The sequence below is a fragment of the Triticum aestivum genome, chromosome 4A (assembly GCF_018294505.1).
Source record: "Triticum aestivum cultivar Chinese Spring chromosome 4A, IWGSC CS RefSeq v2.1, whole genome shotgun sequence".
NCBI lineage: Eukaryota > Viridiplantae > Streptophyta > Magnoliopsida > Poales > Poaceae > Triticum > Triticum aestivum.
In genome coordinates, this window is record NC_057803.1 from 214,872,132 (window position 1) to 214,891,295 (window position 19,164).

The following is a 19,164-nucleotide window of genomic DNA, read 5'->3' on the forward strand; positions in this document are numbered from 1 at the left end:
ATCCTAGATGGTCGCCTCGTCGAGGCCCGTGCACGAGTACCCTCTCCTTCGGGGACGGCCCCGAACCCTTCGCCTCGCATGGCAGCCGCCCCAGTTGAGATCCGCGACCGCACTCGCTCTCGCACCACTGCTCTCCGCGCCTCTCATGTCTTCGAGTCAAGCAGCCCCCGATGGATGAGTGATGCGGACCCTCTTCTGGAACATCGCGGTTTCAGTCAAGATGGCCGACGCCGCCAACTAATCGAATACATGCGAACTGAGCAAATCGACATTGTGGCCATTCAAGAAACCATGCGTAAGGAATTCTCTCTGTCGGAGCTCGAGCACTTGAGGTCCGACCTATTTGCTTGGCACTGGCTCCCTTCTAGTGGGAGTGCGGGCCACTCGGGTGGCATCCTCCTAGGGGTAAAGGATGCCACCTTTAAGGTAGGGAGCATGGAGCGGGGTGAGTTCTTCGTGAGCATGGAGATCTTTGAGCGGGCACTGAACTTCAAATGGGAAATTATTACGGTCTATGGGCCGGCCAACCACCACCGATCGAAGGCCTTCCTCGGTGAGCTCCATAGGAAGGTAGCAGCCGCTCAGCTCCTGGTAGTGGTGGGAGGTGATTTCAACCTCATTCGGTCGGAAGAAGACAAGAGCAATAATTTGGTGAATTTCCCGCGGGTGCAGATGTTCAATGACTGCATTGCAGACATGGGGCTTCGCGAGCTCAATCGTGTCAGGGCCAGGTTCACTTGGACAAACCGACAAGTTGAGCCAACTCGCTCCGTTCTTGACAGGATCTTCGCTTCCCCTGAGTGGGACATTCATTGCCCCCTAGCATCGCTTCGGGCAATTACGCGGATTGGCTCAGATCACGCCCCCTTTCTCTCTTCGGAGAATGAGTGTCCTCCCCTTCCGCCCCGATTTCGTTTCGAGACCTTCTGGTTGCGGCAGCCTGGGTTTTCTGCCACAGTGGGCACGCGGTGGCGCGAGGCGCGCGAGGCCCCCCATCGATCCCTTTCGGCCGTCGACAACTGGCACTTCTGCGCCAAGCGATCACAGCAATTCATGAAGGGCTGGGGCGCAAACGTCGGCCGCGACATCCGGGAGCGTAAAAACGCTCTCCTTCATGCCATCCAAGCGCTCGACCTGCGGGCTGACACCGCTGGCCTCTCAGCTGACAAGTGGATGCTTAGATATGATTCGGAAGACCAGCTCACGGTCATCTACTCAGACGAGGAGGCCTACTGGCGTCTGCGGGGTACTCAGGATTGGGTCCTTAAAAGGGGACGCCAATACCGCCTACTTCCAGGCCATTGCGAACGGCCGTTGACGCCGGAACACCATCCCTCTTCTTTGGGACGGAGAGTCCCTCTTGCAGAGTCCCGAGGACATCTGGGCTCATGTAGACGACTTCTACAAAGACCTATTCTCTGCTTCCCCACGGGAGGTCTTGCCCTGGCGCAAGATATTTGGCCTGCCCACAGTTGCGTTTCGCCAGCGGACAACAAGGCCCTTACGGCATCGTTTTCTGAGGCTGAAATTTGGGCGGCTATTAAGGGCATGAATCCATCCTCGGCTCCTGGACCAGATGGGCTCCCAGTGAAGTTCTTCCAGACCTTCTGGGAGGTGATCAAACCTGAGGTGATGGCCCTATTTGACGAGTTCTTGGTCGGGTCCATCGACCTCGCCCGGCTCAATTTTGGTGTAATCACCCTCATCCCCAAAGTGGCGGGGGCCTCGAAGATCAGCCAATTACGCCCGATTACGATGATTAACGTCATCTTCCGCATCCTCGCAAAGGGGTACGCCATTAGGGTGGCCCCTATCGCCGACCAGATCACTCACCCGAATCAATCGACCTTCATCCAGGGTCGTTATATCCTTGACGTAGTCCTAGTGTTTCATGAAGCACTCCATGAGGTTCACTCCAAACACCTCAAGGCAGTCTTCCTGAAACTAGACTTCCACAAGGCATATGACACGGTTAGCTGGTCTTTCCTTCGGGAATGTCTCCTCCGAAAGGGCTTCGATGATCGGTGGGTGACTAGGGTGATGCAGATGGTTTCCTCAGGCCGGACCGCGGTGAACATTAATGGGGAGATCGGCCCTTTCTTCCTGCCAGGGCAACCCCTTCTCCCTGTTCCTTTTCAACATGGTTGTCGATGCTCTGGCCGCCATCTTGGATAAGGCCAAGGCGGCGGGCCGCATAAAGGGGATAGTCCCGCATCTTGTTGGGGAGCACGGGGTCTCCCTTCTCCAATATGCGGATTACACCATCATCATGGTGGAAGGATCGGAGAGTGATATTTCGAACCTCAAGTTCCTTCTGTTGTGCTTCCAACAGATGTCTGGCCTCAAGGTCAACTTCGACAAGAGCAAGGTGATGGTCTTGGGGTACTCCCAAGACGAGCGCCAGAGTATTGCGGATCAGCTTAACTGCCAGCTTGGGAGCTTCCCCACGACTTATCTGGGGATACCCATTAGTGATTCTAGGCTCACGGTGGCCGACCTGCGCCCCACGGTGGGGAAGCTTCAGCACCGTATCGAGCCTTGGCAAGGTCGTTGGCTCTCCAAAGCAGCATGTACGGTGCTCATCAACTCGTCCCTCTCCAGCATGCTCTTGTTCATCATGAGCTTCTACAGCCTTCCGGAGACGCTTCATCACGAGATCGCCACTGTTCAAGGCCGTTTCTTCTGGGCCGGTGAGGGCGACAAGCAGAAGTACCACATGGTTAGGTGGTCAGAAATCTGCAAGCCTCACGACCAGGGCGGACTCGGGATCATGTCCTCCAAACGCATGAACATTGCCCTCCTAACTCGGTGGCTTTGGCGGATTGCCAACGGAGATGGTGGCATGTGGCTTCGCATCATTCAGCAGAAATACCTCTAAGACCAGCCTCTCGCTTTCTGCCAGTGGTCTGGGGGATCCCAGTTCTGGCAATCCGTCATCCAGCTCCTCCCAATCTACAGGATTGGGACCTCGATAGAGGTCGGATCAGGCACCGCCACCCTGTTCTGGTTCGACAAATGGTCTGGCGACTTGCCCCTTGCGGCCCGCTTTCCCGACCTATTCTCCATTGTGGTGGCCCCTTAGATATCTGTCACGGCAGCCCTTATTGACTTAGGGCAGCTCGCGTTCCGGAGGCCCTTTGGTCCGGCTGAGACCGCCAACTGGCAGGAGCTGCTTGACTGCATTGCATTGCACGCGCCTGATCTTACGACCGAGGATGACAGCTCCAGATGGCGTCTAGAGCCTTCTGGACAATTCTCCACCAAGTCCCTGTACCAGGCCATTGCTCCCTCGCCTGGGCATGAGGCGCTCACCTTCATTTGGGAGATTCGCCTCCCCCTGAAGATTAGGATCTTCTTGTGGCAATGGATCCGTGGCCGCCTCCCGTCTGGCGTCGAGGTCCTGAAGCGCAATGGCCCAGGTGATGGGCGATGCCCGCTCTGCGGGCCGGAAGAGGATTCGAATCATATCTTCTTCACCTGTGTGTCCGCACAGTTCCTATGGAGCTGTTTCCGCGAGATAGTGGGTGGAAGCTGGGACCACAACAACTTCCCCGCTCTCTTCGCCGACCTCCAGGCGATCCCACCCGCAGTGCGCCACATTAGGTGATTGTCCATTGGGGTGCTGGCCTAGACGTTGTGGACTGTTAGGAATAAACTTGTGATTCAGCGCATCCCTCTTCGTCGTGCTACTGACGCTTTGTTCAAATGGTCTGGTTACTTGCAGCTTTGGCGGCCGCTTAGCCGCCCAAGGAGAGAGACGCCATCACCTCCATCATCACCCAGCTTCGCACGATGGCTCTCCGGATGGCTCCACCGCTTCCCCCACCACCTCCGAAACCGGATTAGATCATCGTCTTCTCGCCATCGCCATAGCCACCGCCTGGCCGTTTCTCTGTTGTCTTGTCGTGTGCTTGTGTTGGGCTTGTTGTGTTGTGCCCACAACGAAACTTGGGTCTCTTTGTCTGAGTGTGTGTGTTGGACCATGCCCGCGGTGGGTTTGTGTGAGTGTGTGTGGTGTGTTGTTGTTGTGACCTTGATACTCTGTGCTTGGTGGTTGCTTTATTTATAAAGCGGGGCGAAAGCCTTTTTCGGTAATTTAATATAAAAAGTACTAGAACCATAAGATATTTTATGGGTGTGTCTAGGGCACATCTAAATGTGCTCTAGTTATTGCACATCTAAATGAGTGAATCAAGCATAAAGAGAAAAAGAAAAAAGAGAAAAAAAATATTCACACAAATCTCAATGTAAGATCGATGACATACTCCCTCCGTCTTAAAATTCTTGTCTTAGATTCGTCTAGATATGGATGTATCTAATACTAAAACGTGACTTGATACATCCGTATTTAGACAAATCTAAGACAAGAATTTTGAGACGGAGGGAGTATGATTTAGATGTGCAATACTTATGGCACATCTAGATGTGCTTTAGCAAAACTGATATTTTATAGGGCTGAGATGGCAAGTTGAGTTTAAATTTCGCAACATTAAATCTGATTATGTAACAGGATCTGAAATAGTACGGTCAGACAAGGGCCAGCAACAACAAAAAGAAGTCTAGTAACAAACATATTCCCTGTGGATCACCGGTTAGAAGTATAGAAAACATTGTAATCCATAGCAATGGTCGTATGTAGACAAACTTAGTGACGAGTGAGGATGAGAACATAAGTGGGCAGCAGAAATTACCGTGTTCTGACCAAGAGGAGCACGAAGGGCCAGCTGGTCAAAGGTGAGGCATTCTCCACCGGCATTCACAATGCGGGCCCTTGCCGTCTCAGTGAACCTGAGCGCTGCCACCTTGATCGCCGGCACCTCGTAAACTCTCTTGTCATCTGTTATGGTGCCCACGACCACAGCGATTTGGTTATCCTGCACTCCCAGAATCGCAAAGCCGAACAGGGTCATGCAGAGGTAACGAAAAGAACCTAATCACGCATCAATAAACACCAAAGCAAACGAACAGAGACCTTGCCGTCCATGAACTTGACGAGGCGACAAAGCGAGAGCGGCGGGCGGTTGGTCTTGCTCATGAAGAGGCGCTTCAGGATCACGGCATTGAACTGGCTCTTGGTCCTCCTCACCAGGAAGCGGTAGAGCTGCACGCACACGGATCGGGATGAGACGCTGCTCAAAATAAATTCCGAAATTCGGCAGGAAATGGGGAGGACTCCACCGGATCGAGGTGAACGTGTGGCTTACCTTCACCAGAAGCTTGAGGTAGACATCGTCCGACTTTGGCGCGGTGCGCTTGGTCCTCTTGTTACGGCCGCCGGCGACGAGGTCGATACCCTGCCACGAGAGAGCACAGGAGATGGGTCAGATCGTGCCCACGGTTACATAGATCAGCGTCGACAAGGCAGGCCGGGAGGCATGTTACCATGGCGGCGGCGGCGGCGGCGGCGTAGGGGTGGGTTCTAGGGTTTTGCGGGCGAGCCGAAAGAGTGAGGCATATATAGGCTCGGCGGTGGAGTCTGACTCGAATGGGTTTGTGCGCACCAGCACCAGGTCGGGAACCCCGTGTTGTGTTGGGTCCGGTCCGGTGGCTTGGAGCCTTGGATCAGATTCAGATGTTGCCGAGTGTGCGCAACTGCAGACTATGCTTTGCCCACCAGAAACATCAGCTACCGCCATTTTTTGAAAAATAAAACATCAGCTATCTCCTGATAGGGTGCTAGACATGGATCACTGCACTCGACAATATGCTGCCCCGTCAACAGCCAATATACGTCAAGTTGTTTCAATACAGGAGGCTCTTCTTGACAGTGAGTGAAGTACAGTAAGACAGGAAGGACAAAATTCAGTCATCAAAGATTGCCAGCATAGTACAGTAGTATATGTCTCGCTCCAGAAGAAATGTGGTTCGTGTTAAAATTCACGAGAAAAATGTAACCAAGAGCAAGAGCACAATGATTGCGATTACATCTTATATATTGTCTAAAATCAACAGGTTAACCAACAGAAACTGTTCAAAACTATCTACGAATATTGATCTATATTTCCTACAACTATGACTTATGCTTTCTGATTGCTGCCTACAAAAAATTCACTCGCCTTCAGCATCTTCATCAGATTCAGAATCTTGGATGATTTGGTTTGTCTTGGCTCTCTTCCTCCGTGCTAACATTTCCTCCTCTTCTCCATCAGACTCAGAATCTTGGACCATCTGGTTTGTCTTAGCTCTCTTGCTGCATGCTAATACTTCCTCCTCTTCTCCATCGGATTCAGAATCTTGGACAATTTGGTTTGCATTGGCTCTCTTCATGTGTACTAATACTTCCTCCTCTTCTCCATCGGATTCAGAATCTTGGACGGTGTCATCATGTTGTGCACTGGCCTGCAGGTTTTCATCAGCACGAACATCTGGACCTTCTTTTGCATCCTCCTCAGGGTCACTCTCAGGTGATGCGGCACTCGCTGGAGGAGAATCCCCTTCACGTTCTTCTTCTGCAGCTTTCTCCTTTGGTTGTATCCGAAAATCTCTTGCTACGCTACGCTTGGCATGCCTCAGAAGGTTCACCTTTGTGAGCTTGCTTAACTGAATTAGGTACTTCTCATAATCCTCAACCTGGAAAATAAGATCAGGAATGCATTTGCTCTCCCTTTTAATCTTCGCGAGGGTTCCTTTTTTGTGTGGTTGCTCACTCTGTAACACACAATAAAGCAAACGAGAAAACAAGAAACTATTAAAATGAGGTGATAGGAGCCATAAGCGTGAACAGTGTATTTATAGTGCCAGAGACCTCTTGAAGTGTAAAGACAAAATTGTAAAGTGGAGCAGTAAGCATCCTGCAAGTTACTTCCGCCATTTTCTGAAATTTGAGACCTGGTATGAACTGCTTGTAGCCCTTAGGTGCAATCTGAGACTTTGAGATGTGAGCCAAGAGCTTGTAGAACTTTGCAGTCAGTTTCAGAAACTGCTCTGCCTGAGAATCTGAGTGTGCAAAGGTAAAATCAGACTGAATAGAGGAATGTAACAATATAGGCGTTTTATGATACTTTTTCAACCTACCCTTAAGGCTCATATGTGTGAAAGACGAAAGAACATGAACTACTGATGTTGATCTGGAGTAGAGTGCTTCCTCCAGAAACATTCTTTGCGTCCTTTCATCTGCTGGCTGATCCTCGTCGACATTAGAAGAGCCGTAACCTAATGTCAGCATTGCCTTAAGCTTACCAAGACCCCATTCCAGTTCCATAAGAGATGACTCAACCATGTGAAGGAAGACAGCAACAAGTGAATTTTTTGTTTTACAATTGACAATGAGAAATGCCTCGGAAGAATCTACAGAGTCCTCGTCTCCGGAGGCTATTAATTTCTTCAACTCTGTTGTCATCTCATGCACAAGAATCATGTCATCTGGAGTTGTCATAAGATGGACAGCGAGTTTTACCATCTCTTGTGCGGTGGTTGGGCTTTGGACAGTATTCTTTCGACATAAGCCTGCAGCCCAATGTCCCACAAGATGCCTCTGATCAGGATGCAGTTTCCTTGATATGCCAAAAATCAGTTCAGATACAGCCTGCAGAAATGAACATGAACTTTAGTTTTTCCATTTGTGAGAGAACTTTAGATTATCTACCAAAGCAAACCATTAAGATCAAATTATTCACTTGTATCTTCCATGAGGATTATTTTGTGGATAGTTATTTATTAACACATAACATGGTATCTGGCATGACATACCTGCACATACCTAAAACAAAGAAAATAAAATCACTCAAAGACTGAGAACAGCAAGTTTGGACGGATAAGTTATCTAGAATATGAAATGTCAACTAATCTATATCATCTACTACCTCCATTCCAAAATAATTTAAGTTCTAGGTTTGTCCTAAGGCAAACTTGTTTAAGTTTGACCAAGTCTACATAAATTAAATCTAGAACATCAAATTAGTCTCATGAGAATCTTTATGAAATATATTTTTATACTATGTGTTGGTGTTGTAAATCTTAGCACATTTTTCGATAGAGTTAGTCAAACTTAAGCAAGTTTGACTTACGACAAATGTATAACTTCAATTATTTTGGAATGGAGGGAGTAGAACTGAACTGTGGCACAACTTCCACCCAAAATAACATAAGCAGGCCAACAAGGAGCATGTGCGGCTCTAGCATATAACATCTTCAATATGTTCAGAAACACATGAGCGCCTCTTTTTGCTGGATTCTCAGTCACAGTAGTGTCATTGTCAAGAAGCTGGTCAGCTTCCATCATATCCTCTATATTTGAAGGAGCCGAAGATATCAGAAGATCAGTAATGTCACTAGAACGGTCTTCTGATACACTTAGTTTAAAAAGTTCTTTAAAGCATGTCAATGCCAGATATAACTGATCCTTTTTGTTTTCAACTGTTTTCTTCCCTTGGGTTGTGTTCTTCTTGAATCCACCATTCTCTTGCTCTGAATCTAACATAAGCCACCATATGAGCTTCACAATTGGCTGCGCTAAGTTTTTTACATCTTCATACCGCGTTCTTCTTAGATTTCCAATGGCCAGATCACTTGCCTTAGCTGTAAGTGATCTGAACATCTCAAGACAGGCTTTCAGTACAAAGGATAATAGATTGGAGCTCTGATTCAATTTAGATTGGCTAGGACGCTGGCTGCCTTTATCATATTTATCAGCATGGCACTGTTTGGCACACATCACTACAAGCTCATACAAACTTGAATTCATAAATTTCCCCCTCTTTTCATGTAATTTCAGCAAAGAAGCGTTTGAATTTTCATTAGGTTCATTAGTCTGCCTATCTGTAGCACTTCTTGAATCCCCTCTTCTTCGTGCAACTTTCTCCCTGCTCTTGCTTGTTTTCCTCTCAAAGCCACTGTGAGCATCAACGAGCTCCAGTATTTCTTTTTCTAACTTCTCCTTCGGTTCATCAGCAGCTTCAGCTAGTTTTGAAGAAGCAAAATCAACAAAAACCTCAACGATTCCAGGCATAAAAACGTTATGACACTGGACTATCTCCAAAGATGAAGAAGCAGAACCAGCTTCTTGGGTCTGTCCTCGTTGATCTGTTATAAATCAACAGCAAACTGTAAGCATGAAAATATGTATCATTTAAAATAATAGGGTTAAGCACCAACGGGATGCCTTTATCACAAACCTTCTGTGAGGCATTTCCTCAAATACTTCTGGATATTTGATAATCCTTTCATGAACAAGTCCCTTGATGAGGATCTTCCAACCTGACAGTAGCATAGATTTGGAATACATTATGCTTAAACCAATTAGTTAAGGATTTCAAAATGAGCAAAGAGCAAACCTCATTATCCTGGGAAGGAGCAAAACCAAAACACTTCCAATATGCATCACGTGGTCGGTGACATTTACTATTTTGTTGAGCTCGAAGAATGCACGAGACACATGACAGTAGGCAATCCAAAGGTTCCACCATACATACTTTGGCATTCTCAACTTTAAAACATGAATCCATTTTAAGGGGGCATTCAGCATTCTGAAGCAATTTAGGCAACAGCATCCCATAAGAAAAACTTTATTTGGCTTGCGAAAAAAATGTACTTGAGTGAATCTACAGTATCAAGTGGACAGAAGTGGATACAAGAATCTCTTTGGTAGTTTTACCTCTATGTAATAGTTTAGGAAGTGAGGCCACAGGAAATCAAGGACATAGTCTGCAACATCTGGATCGGAGGTAACAATTCGAATGAGACCCTCGTACAAAACCATTTTGACTCTAGCCTGTAATAGCAGAGTAGCTATGTCAGGAACTAATATCTGCATTGCTATAGATGAAGGATAGAACAAATAAGTGGCACAGTATATCTGTAAGATACCTGCTGGGAAAGACATCTGCGAAGCAATCCACTTAATTCTTGAAAGAGTTCCACACCAACCTCTCTATGTATTTCAGGTTGCTGGCTAGAGCTCGGTTGACTTGATGAGTCTTGAAAAGGATTAGCCTCATTTTTCCTGTACTCGCTCTCTGTTACAATCAGCTCAACTATAGCATTTGTAGCGGCAATACGGACAGCATCCTCCCGCTTGAACATGGCCTTCCTTACTACCAATATTATGTAATCCTGAAAATTGATTCCACCACAATCATCATACCCCGGTTTACAACCACAAAAGCATGGAATACTGTGAAGGTCACAGACCTTGAGATCACGGCTGAACTTAGTGAGTGGCAAGATGCAATTGATCAGACCCGTCGATATCTTGTCATTCATGAAGGCAAAATAGTCCAGCAACTCCTTCAGGTGTGCAACGTATTCTAGCATTGGAAACGGATGACTCCGAACTAAGCATCCAAGCAAACTGTAGAAAAAGACAGAATTTACTAAAATAGAAAGTATACTCCGCAAGCTTTTAACGGGTTTTCGAGCTTCTGTTACCGAAGGACTGGTGCACTTTGCTGGGGCTTTGCTGAGAGGATCCGGAACTTGCATTGTTCAATTATCTGACCTCAAGTAAACCAATGGGAAAAAAGTAAGCCAATGGAAACATGCTATGTCATATTAAACGAATCAAGCAGCTAATCATAATTGACTCCCCAACAAAAAGATCAGACCGCCTTGATCATACCTCAGTGCGTGCCATTTCGTGGGTCTCAAACAACGACTTGAGCATATTAACACCTATTTCTTCAGTGCTCATAACCCCTTCGTCTGGACCATCTTCCTCCCCTGGATCACCGTTTGAGGCTTCTAACAGGAGAAAACCTACCTGAACAATGCTTGGAACGACATGCTCCCTCCCACCAATGCTCTCAGCGACCTGCATATTAGGCCCAATTTACAATCCCAAAGAAAACTAAGAATCCAAGGTAGAGTATTCTGATCATCACAGATTCAAAATACAAATTCCTCACTGCTTTCAGTAGTGCCTTCTCAACACAATGAGCAGCCTCTACACTTTCCTCTTTGAGGCCATCTGGCAACCACTTGCAGCGCCTATAAGACATTGGTCACGAAACCAGCCAATCAGAACAAATATCGATGCTAAATAGTCCCTCCGTTCCAAAATAGATGACTCAACTTTGTACTAACTTTGTACTAAAGTTGGGTCATCTATTTTGGAAAGGAGGGAGTACATCTCACAACAAATGTGTACGCTAAATACATCCCAATTAGACAACAATGCCCTCACCTCGACATCCGATAATCCCGGCGTGATGTAGTGGCAGCGTCCCGGAGCACGGCCACAGCACCGTCGTTGAACCTCCGCACGCGTGCCACGGACAGCAGTACCGCCACGGCGAATCCGTTGAGCACACCCGTGGCATTGGCCTTGACGGCGGCTACCACCTCCCTTGCCAGTGCAGGGTCCTGCTTAACCGCAAAGGCGACGTGCATCAGCACGGTGCCCTCGACCTGCCGTGCGATGGACGGCAGGGCGCGCACACGGGCGCCGTGGCGGCCGCCGAAGAAGCGGAGGAGGCCGGCGAGGACGAGCCGGGGGTGGACCGGTTTGGAGGCGAGGAGGAGGAGCTGATAGGCGAGTGCGGGGAGGTCCTGGACATCGGCGCCGGGGAGGAGGGAGAGAACCTTAGATAGGCAGTCGGGAACGCGGGATCGGAATGACACGGGGAGGTCGCGCAGGAGGGAGGCGACGGCGAGGAGGGTCGGAGACGGCCAGCTGGGCGCGTTGAGGAGGGAGGAGAAGGCAGCGGAGGCGGCCGAGGGGTTTGGGGAGAGGGAGAGCAGGGCTGGGAGGAGGGAGAGGTGGTTCGGGGGGGAGGCGGCGGAGAGGGAGCAGAGGAGGTCGGCGAGGGCGTCTGGCGGGAGAGCGGGTAGGAGGGGAACCGCGGTGAGGGGTCGCGGGAGGCGAGTTGGAGGACAGATTCCACGCTGGACCGTGGGGGTTGCTGCGACGAGGGAGGGCCATCGACGGCGGCCGCCGACATCACCGTCCAAAGGCGTGGCTGCCGGCGGGGAGTTTGGGGGTTCGGGCGGGAAGCGGGTGGGGTTTTCGCTCGCCTTCCGTGACACGAGAAGGTTTTTCTTTTTTCTTTTGTGTGTGTGTTTCTGCACGCTGTGAGAAATGATCCTGCACCTTTAGGGCTTGTTTGGTTCGACGTTATCCTGATCGGCAAATTTCACAGTTTTGATCTGTTGACGAAATCAATTCACATAATGAACTGCCCGTAATTCACATAATGAACTGCCCGTGAAACTATTTCACTCTTCTTATTTTTTTGTATAGCGCCCGTCACGCAGGCGCCACATCCTACGGTGCAACGTCCAGTTCAGCGGCGTTGCACGCCAGTCCACCGTGGCAGCCCCTGGGCCTGCACCCAGCAGTGCAGCGCCTCCGAGCTAGGCGCCGCACATATGCAGCGGGCACTGCATTGTGACTTATTCACCGCGGCGGCCCTCTCCTCCCCTCCCCCACCCCATTGCACCACCAGTTACAGTTACAGAAACAGCATAGCCGCGGCGGCGGCCCTCTCCTCCCCCCTCTCAATCCCCTCTCCCAAATTCTTCAGATCTAACGATTTGGTCCGTGGATTCCTTCACCAATCCATTCTAGAAGGTACTCTCCTCCGATCTCTTTCTTTCTATCCATAGAATGTATGATATTTTGAAGATTTGGGGAACCCTTATTTGAATCTTGCATGTATTAGATTTGGGGAACCCTTGTTAGATTAGAATGTTGCATGTATTAGAATCTTGCATGTATTAGATACCTAATTTAGCAACCCTAGTTTAGTATATTTTATTAAAAAAATGGTTTGGATACATAGGTTGACATGTTATTTTATATGGAAAAGATATTTGTATTAAATCTTGCATGAAGTAGGCCTAGTTTAGTTTATTTGTGTTGAAATTATATTTGTGTTGACAAGAATGCTTTGGATATATATGCTTTGAATTTTGTATGTACTAGGCATACTTTAGTTTATTTGTATTCAAAAGATAATCGTGTTGACAAGAAAGTTTTCTTTTAAAATTGTTAGGATGGTTTGGCTTCTCGATGATCATTGGAACAAACAACACCGGTCGTATGCTATGGCGGTGGAGCAGCGGGTAATAATGAAAGTGGCCGGTTTTATGAATTTCGTGTTTATTTCAAACACAAATGCCCCATATGTAATGTTATGATTTGTTTGTTTGTAGGAGCTTGCACCTCTGAAGCTTCGTTCTCACGGGGTCACCCTTGGGTGGATGCGCTATGATGAGCGATACACACCGTATGTAAGGGAGACAGGACTTCTCCCTTTCATTCAGATGGTCAGACGGTCGACGCCACCCAACAATGCTCCAGCACTCACCGTTCTTATTGATCATTGGAGGCCGGAGACACACAGTTTCCATCTTCGGACCAGGGAGATGACCGTAACGCTTCAGGATATTGCTATGATCACCGATCTTCCTATCAATGGGAATCCTCTATGTATGAGCATTGATTCTGATGGGTGGCGCGCGCAAATGAATGCCCTTATCGGTATGGTTCCTCTGGAGCCTTGGGAACCAGCAACAGAAGACAAGAAGAAGGAAAGAGTCGCAGTCAGTGCTCCTTTCACGTGGATTACTGAGCACTTTGGTACTTGCCCTCAGGAAGCTAATGAGGACATGGTCAAGACATATGCTCGTGTCTATATGTGGTACGTGATATCCAGGACTATGTATGCTGATGGCACAGGCAAGAATGCTCCATGGATGTGGCTGAAGGTGTTGACCGTCTTTGATAGCAATTGGAGTTGGGGTTTGGCGACACTGGCTTACTTGTATAGACAGGTATGAAGTTGTTTCTTTTTCACTTCATTGCTACACTATAAATGCGATCTTGCTCTTAATTTAACCATGTTCTCTTTTATGTGCAGTTGGACGAAGCCTGTTGTAGGTCATCTGGAGGTATTGGTGGTTGTTTGCTCGCACTTTCCATATGGAGCTGGGAGCGTTTGCCGCTTGGACGCCCGAAGACCGTGAAGTACGAGGATTGGGACAACAAAAGCAACCCACTATGGCTCCCCACTTGGGCTTACAAGTGGGATGTGTTAAATGAGACGACGGATGATCCCTCGGTCATGTACAAGTTGTACCAGAGTGAGCTTGACGCGATCATGCCTGAGCAGGTGAATCGACATTGCATAAGTGATTATGATGCTTCTATTGCAAGTCGATATCAATTTTGCATTCTATCCCATTTTGCAGGTGGTATGGGAGTCGTATGGAACAGGAGACAGTTTTGGTAACTCTATAGAGTTCAGACTGAATCCGATGTGCACTAGGGATAGGGATCTCTGGCGTATGCGGTGCCCACTCATATGCAATTGGGCGGTTGAGCTTCACCTCCCACATCGAGTGTGCCGTAAGTTTGGTTTGTTCTAGGCACACCCATCGGAGTGGGAGGACACGGACAAGTTGCTACACGCGTAAAATATAATTAACCTTGAGCACTTAGCAGCTTCTCAGCGGTTTCGATGGTGCTAATATTCTGTTTCTAACTTGCAGGTTGGATAGGAAAAGGCAGCGGAAGATCAAGGATTGGGACAAGCATCACGGGAACTATGTCGTACAGTTCGCGCTTAGTGTGGAGCAAGCTAGGGCTGGAAAATGAGCCCAGCTTCGTGAGCACTGCCCGATCGCGTTCAACAACTATCTCACATGGTTTCTTGCAAGTACCCGTGTGGAGGTATGCAAGCCGGCGTATGCTGAGGAGATTTTGGAAGAACCCACTGTTTTTTATGAGGTAGCGCAGCACCAGTACAACGCATTAGTCAGGAAAGGCAACTCAATGATCCCTTCAGCTCCAATGATGAACTTTATGGTATTTGCCCTCTTTGCTTTTCATTCACACTATTCACATCTTCGCTTGCCTAACACGTTAACACCGTTTCTGTTCATAGCGTGCCTAGATCAAGAAAGCAGTTGATGAGACCGAGACTATTCTTGAAACAACCCCGGCTGGCGAAAGCGATGGGGAAGGTGCACTTCGAGCATTCATCAAGGTTCACATCTCCTTCAAACTAGCACTTAACATGTGTTGCTACGTTCGATGTCTCATTCACTTGTACATGTTGCAGCGCCAGGGCCAAAAGTTAAGGCGTCTATCAATCCTTTTCGGTTGTCGTGACCCCGAGTATGTATCACCAGAATGGTCTAGGTCAGCGACACCATCAGATCCCGCTTCGGGGAAGGGCCATGGTGATCATTTGGAGGATGAGGATGTGGGTGTGGTCACCCAAGAGGTATGGCATGAGCATAGATATCCAATTGTTGATGCATTGCTAACTATATCCTCACACATTGTCTTTCCATATCTTTTGTTGATGCATAGGTTGCTGATGATATGACCTTGGGGACGTACCAGGTTAGGTCTGCATACAGGTTAAAGCCTAGGACGGGGATCAACAAGTACACACCTGAAGACTTCACCCAAAGAGGCAAAAGGATGGTCGGCACCTCGCGGATGGCGGCTTTGGATGACTATTTGGATGACGATGTGGATGACGTGGAGGAACCGGAGCCAGAGCGGGAGCGGGTTCCTCTTCCTAGGAAGGTGAAGAAGTTAGCTAGCAAGAGGTGGGAGCAACCAAAAAGTGCTCAAGGAACTAGTCATCGTCCTCTATTTGTAATGTTGAACTTGAAGTGGTGGTAGCTTGTAGTAATGTGGAACTTGTTATGTCGGTGAACTTGGAGTGGTGGTAGCTCTATGTTGAACTTGATCCTCTTGTATGTCTTAGTTATGTTGAACTTGGAGTGGTGGTAGCTCTATGTTGAACTTGAAGTCATTGGTTATCTTAGCAATGTTGAACTTGTTGTCTTAATAATGTTCAACTGTGACTGAAATGTTGAACTTAAAGATCCTGACTGCTTGTTCTAGGAAATGTTGAACTGTGCCTGAAAATGACCCAGTTTGCAAGTTACAGCCGTGCAACGCCTAGCCTGGAGGTGCCACACTAAGCAGTGCAATGCCTAGCTCCAGGGCGTTGCACTGCTCAGTGTGGCGCCTCCAGGCTAGGCGCTGCAGCGGCTGTAACTAGCAAACATTTTGTTTGCTCTTTGTTTAGCTCATCCCAGGAGTGTAATGCCTCAGAGCTAGGCGCTGCACTGTACAGTGTGACGCCTGGCTCTGAGGCGTTGCACGCCTGGGATGAGCTAAACAGAGAGCAAACAAAGTGTTTACAAGGGCGTTGCACTACTCAGTGGGGCGCCTCCAGGCTAGGCGCTGCAGCAGCTGTAACTTGCAAACGTTTTGTTTGCTCTCTGTTTAGCTCATCCCAGGAGTGCAACGCCTCAGAACCAGGCGTCACACCGAGCAGTGCAACGCCCTGGAGCTAGGCGTTGCACTTGTACTTAGCGAATTTTTTGGCATATGCACACATATTCCGATGATGTGAAGTAGGATTGATACATAGCAAGCGAAGAACTGTGAAGACAACATATGCACAAAGTACTTCAGACACATACTAGTTCATAATACATAGTACTTCACGACACATAGTAGTTCACAACCAAATCGAGGAGGAGAGATAGTAGTTCATGACACATAGTAGTTCACAACCAAATCGAAGAGCATAGTTTAGAGGATAACACGATCATCGTCCACAAGCAAGTTGAAGATGACATAGCTCTATTGCGTAGAGCAAGGCCCCTTTCCCTTCCTCTTCTTCTTCTTCTTCCGCCTCTCTTCTTCCTCTTCATCCTCCCTTTTCCTTATGAGGTGGGCCTCCTTAACCACCCTCTCCATAAATATCTGATTCCCCCTCTCTTTTTTTTCAGCTGCAATTGCCCAAAGCTTCATGGTTCCTTCTTCAAAATCCTTTTGATGCTTCTTCTGTGCCTCCTCACATTTCCTCACCAACGCTTGCTCCCTAGCGCGCATCGCATTTGACGCTCTATCTTTTGCCTTCCTCTTCTCCTCAAGCTCCTCTTCCTTCTTCTTCTTTAGCTTGGCTACATCCTCCTCTCTAAGCTTCTTCGCAGCCTTCTCCCACCATCCCGCCATCTCATCTTCACCATCCTCCTTCATTGTTGATTTGTTGGGTTGTGAAGCCGCCATACCTACAATGAGTGAAACATAATGGTTAGTAAAGACAATAAGAACAAATGGAAGCACATGTAAAACAAGAACATATGAAACATTATAGTTAGTGAGCAACATACGAAAATGGTCCATCGAGGTATCCAAACTTTCCTCTGCAACAACCTTGCCCTTGTCCATCACCATGGCCAAGTCCATCACCAAGGCCAAGACCATCACCACGGCCAAGACCATCACCATAGGCAACACCACCACCACGAGCTCTACCACCACCACGGCCTAGACTACCACCACCACGGCCTCTTGTAAGTCCTAGTTGCCGACCTCTTTATCACCCAGATCCTCTTTGGCTAACACTTGGTTCGCTTGGCACTTGTTGGCTACCACTTGGTTGGCTTGGCACTTGTTGGCTACCACTAGGTTGGCTCCCATTTGGTTGCCTTGGCACTTGTTGGCTACCACTAGGTTGGCTCCCACTTGGTTGCCTTGGCACTTGTTGGCTCCCACTTGGTTGCCTTGGCACTTGTTGGCTACCACGTTGTTGCCTTCGCACTTGTTGGCTACCTCTTGGTTGGCTTGGCACTTGTTGGATACCACTTGGTTGGCTCCCTTATGTAGCTCCTTGTTGGCTAGTGCTTGCATCATTTTTCTTGGACCTTTTCCTTGGTTTCGTACATTTTCTTTTGTTGTGGCCATGACCTTTGCATTCCCCACAACGGGAGCTCTCACGAGGCTCTTGGAATTGGTTGTTTCCCGCTTCGCGGCGGCCACCATGGCCCCATCCGTCCATGTCGCCTCTAAGACGCTTTGTCTTACGTCTACCCCGTTTAACAACCTTCAACTCCGGATCCGGCCATAGTTGAACTCCATGGTACTCCGGCCATTGTGATTGGTCAAAGTATGGGTGAAAGCGGGGAGCCCATGTTTTCTTGACCGTCATGATTGAGAACTCCAACTCCCTCATGGTGCATGGGTGATTGATGTCCACATTTCTAACGCGACCAGCGGTATACAAGTGTGAGCATGGGAGATGAAGCAACAATGGCCTCCCGCAAGAGCAATCACATTGTGTTAACGACACCTTGAAAGCCCGACCTACATGTTGCCGGCCATTGTTTGTGGTTCCTCCTGGCTCTTTCACTCCGTACTTCCACTCTTCATTGTCATATAATATAGCTTCTTCTGAGTCCGCCTTCCGTGATTGAAATTTTAACCATTCATCAACCTTGGGTGGGAACTTGTACTTGTACTTGCGCGGGTTCTCACCCGCTATCTGTGCATCAGTTTCCATCGAGTACTTTAGAAAGTATGCATTCATCTTGTCAAATGTGTATTGAACTATTGCCGTCACGGGTAATCCACGTGCACCTTTGAGCACCCTATTTAAGCATTCGGCCATATTGCTTGTCATTTGACCGTATCTCCGGCCATCTTCATCAAAATCACGTGCCCACTTGTTCCGGTGTTGAATGTGCCTATTGATAAAGTCTTGACCCCAGGGATCAAGTTTTTTGTGTGCGAGCAATTTGTTCAACAAAGTGGCAAACCGCTTCTCGGAGAAAGCGAGACAACAATCTTGAAGATCATCGGCCAACTCCTTAAGGCCATATGACCTATAGAAGTTCGAACAAAAGTGCCTCATGCACCATCGATGGTGCAACGGAGCATGCCCGGGAATGTCAATCTCCACCGCATTAAGAATTCTTGGATGCCGATCCGATATGACACAAATTTCCCTTTGAGCGGGTAACACCTTCGTCCTCAAAAGACGCAAAAACCACTCCCAGTTGTCATTGTTCTCCACCTCAACCAAAGCAAATGCCAATGGCAACACCCGGTTATTGGCATCACTTGCTATCGCAACCAACAAGGTGCCCTTGTATTGTCCGGTCAAGAACGTGCCATCAATGGAGATGACCGGCCTACAGTGTTCGAAAGCCCTCACGCGTTGCTCGAACGGCCAAAATGCACGACCAAATACTCGGACTTTCCTTCCTTCATGAACCGTTGTTTGGTGCCCATGAGGCTCGACCACATGAACCATGCCCGGGTTTGTGGCGGACATGGCTAACAACAACCTAGGGATCCGGTTGTATGCTTCCTCCCAAGTAACATACAACATCTTAAATGCGGCTTGCTTCGCCTTCCATGCCTTGCCGCACTTCACCTTGTAATGAAAGATGGCTTTCACAAGGTCAATGACA

General features: G+C 48.3%; 1 protein-coding gene and 1 pseudogene across 1 annotated transcript; both read right to left on the reverse strand.

Moving 5' to 3' along the window:
• The window catches only part of LOC123085858 (60S ribosomal protein L18-3-like), a 25,146-nt pseudogene extending 19,602 nt beyond the window's left edge, over positions 1 to 5,544 (reverse strand).
• A 308-nt stretch (positions 5,545 to 5,852) lies between these two features.
• On the reverse strand, positions 5,853 to 17,146 carry LOC123083785 (Fanconi anemia group I protein). The gene is made up of 15 exons (XM_044505709.1): positions 17,083 to 17,146; positions 16,914 to 16,980; positions 11,120 to 12,019; positions 10,842 to 10,923; positions 10,556 to 10,747; positions 10,366 to 10,430; positions 10,129 to 10,288; positions 9,805 to 10,050; positions 9,593 to 9,709; positions 9,273 to 9,464; positions 9,114 to 9,195; positions 8,057 to 9,021; positions 7,015 to 7,525; positions 6,746 to 6,936; positions 5,853 to 6,648 (listed from the first exon to the last, which is right to left on the reverse strand). The coding sequence occupies exons 1-15, from the start codon at positions 17,144 to 17,146 to the stop codon at positions 6,049 to 6,051; spliced, it is 4,434 nt and encodes a 1,477-aa protein (XP_044361644.1). The 3' UTR covers positions 5,853 to 6,048.
• Between the last annotated feature and the right edge of the window lie 2,018 nt (positions 17,147 to 19,164).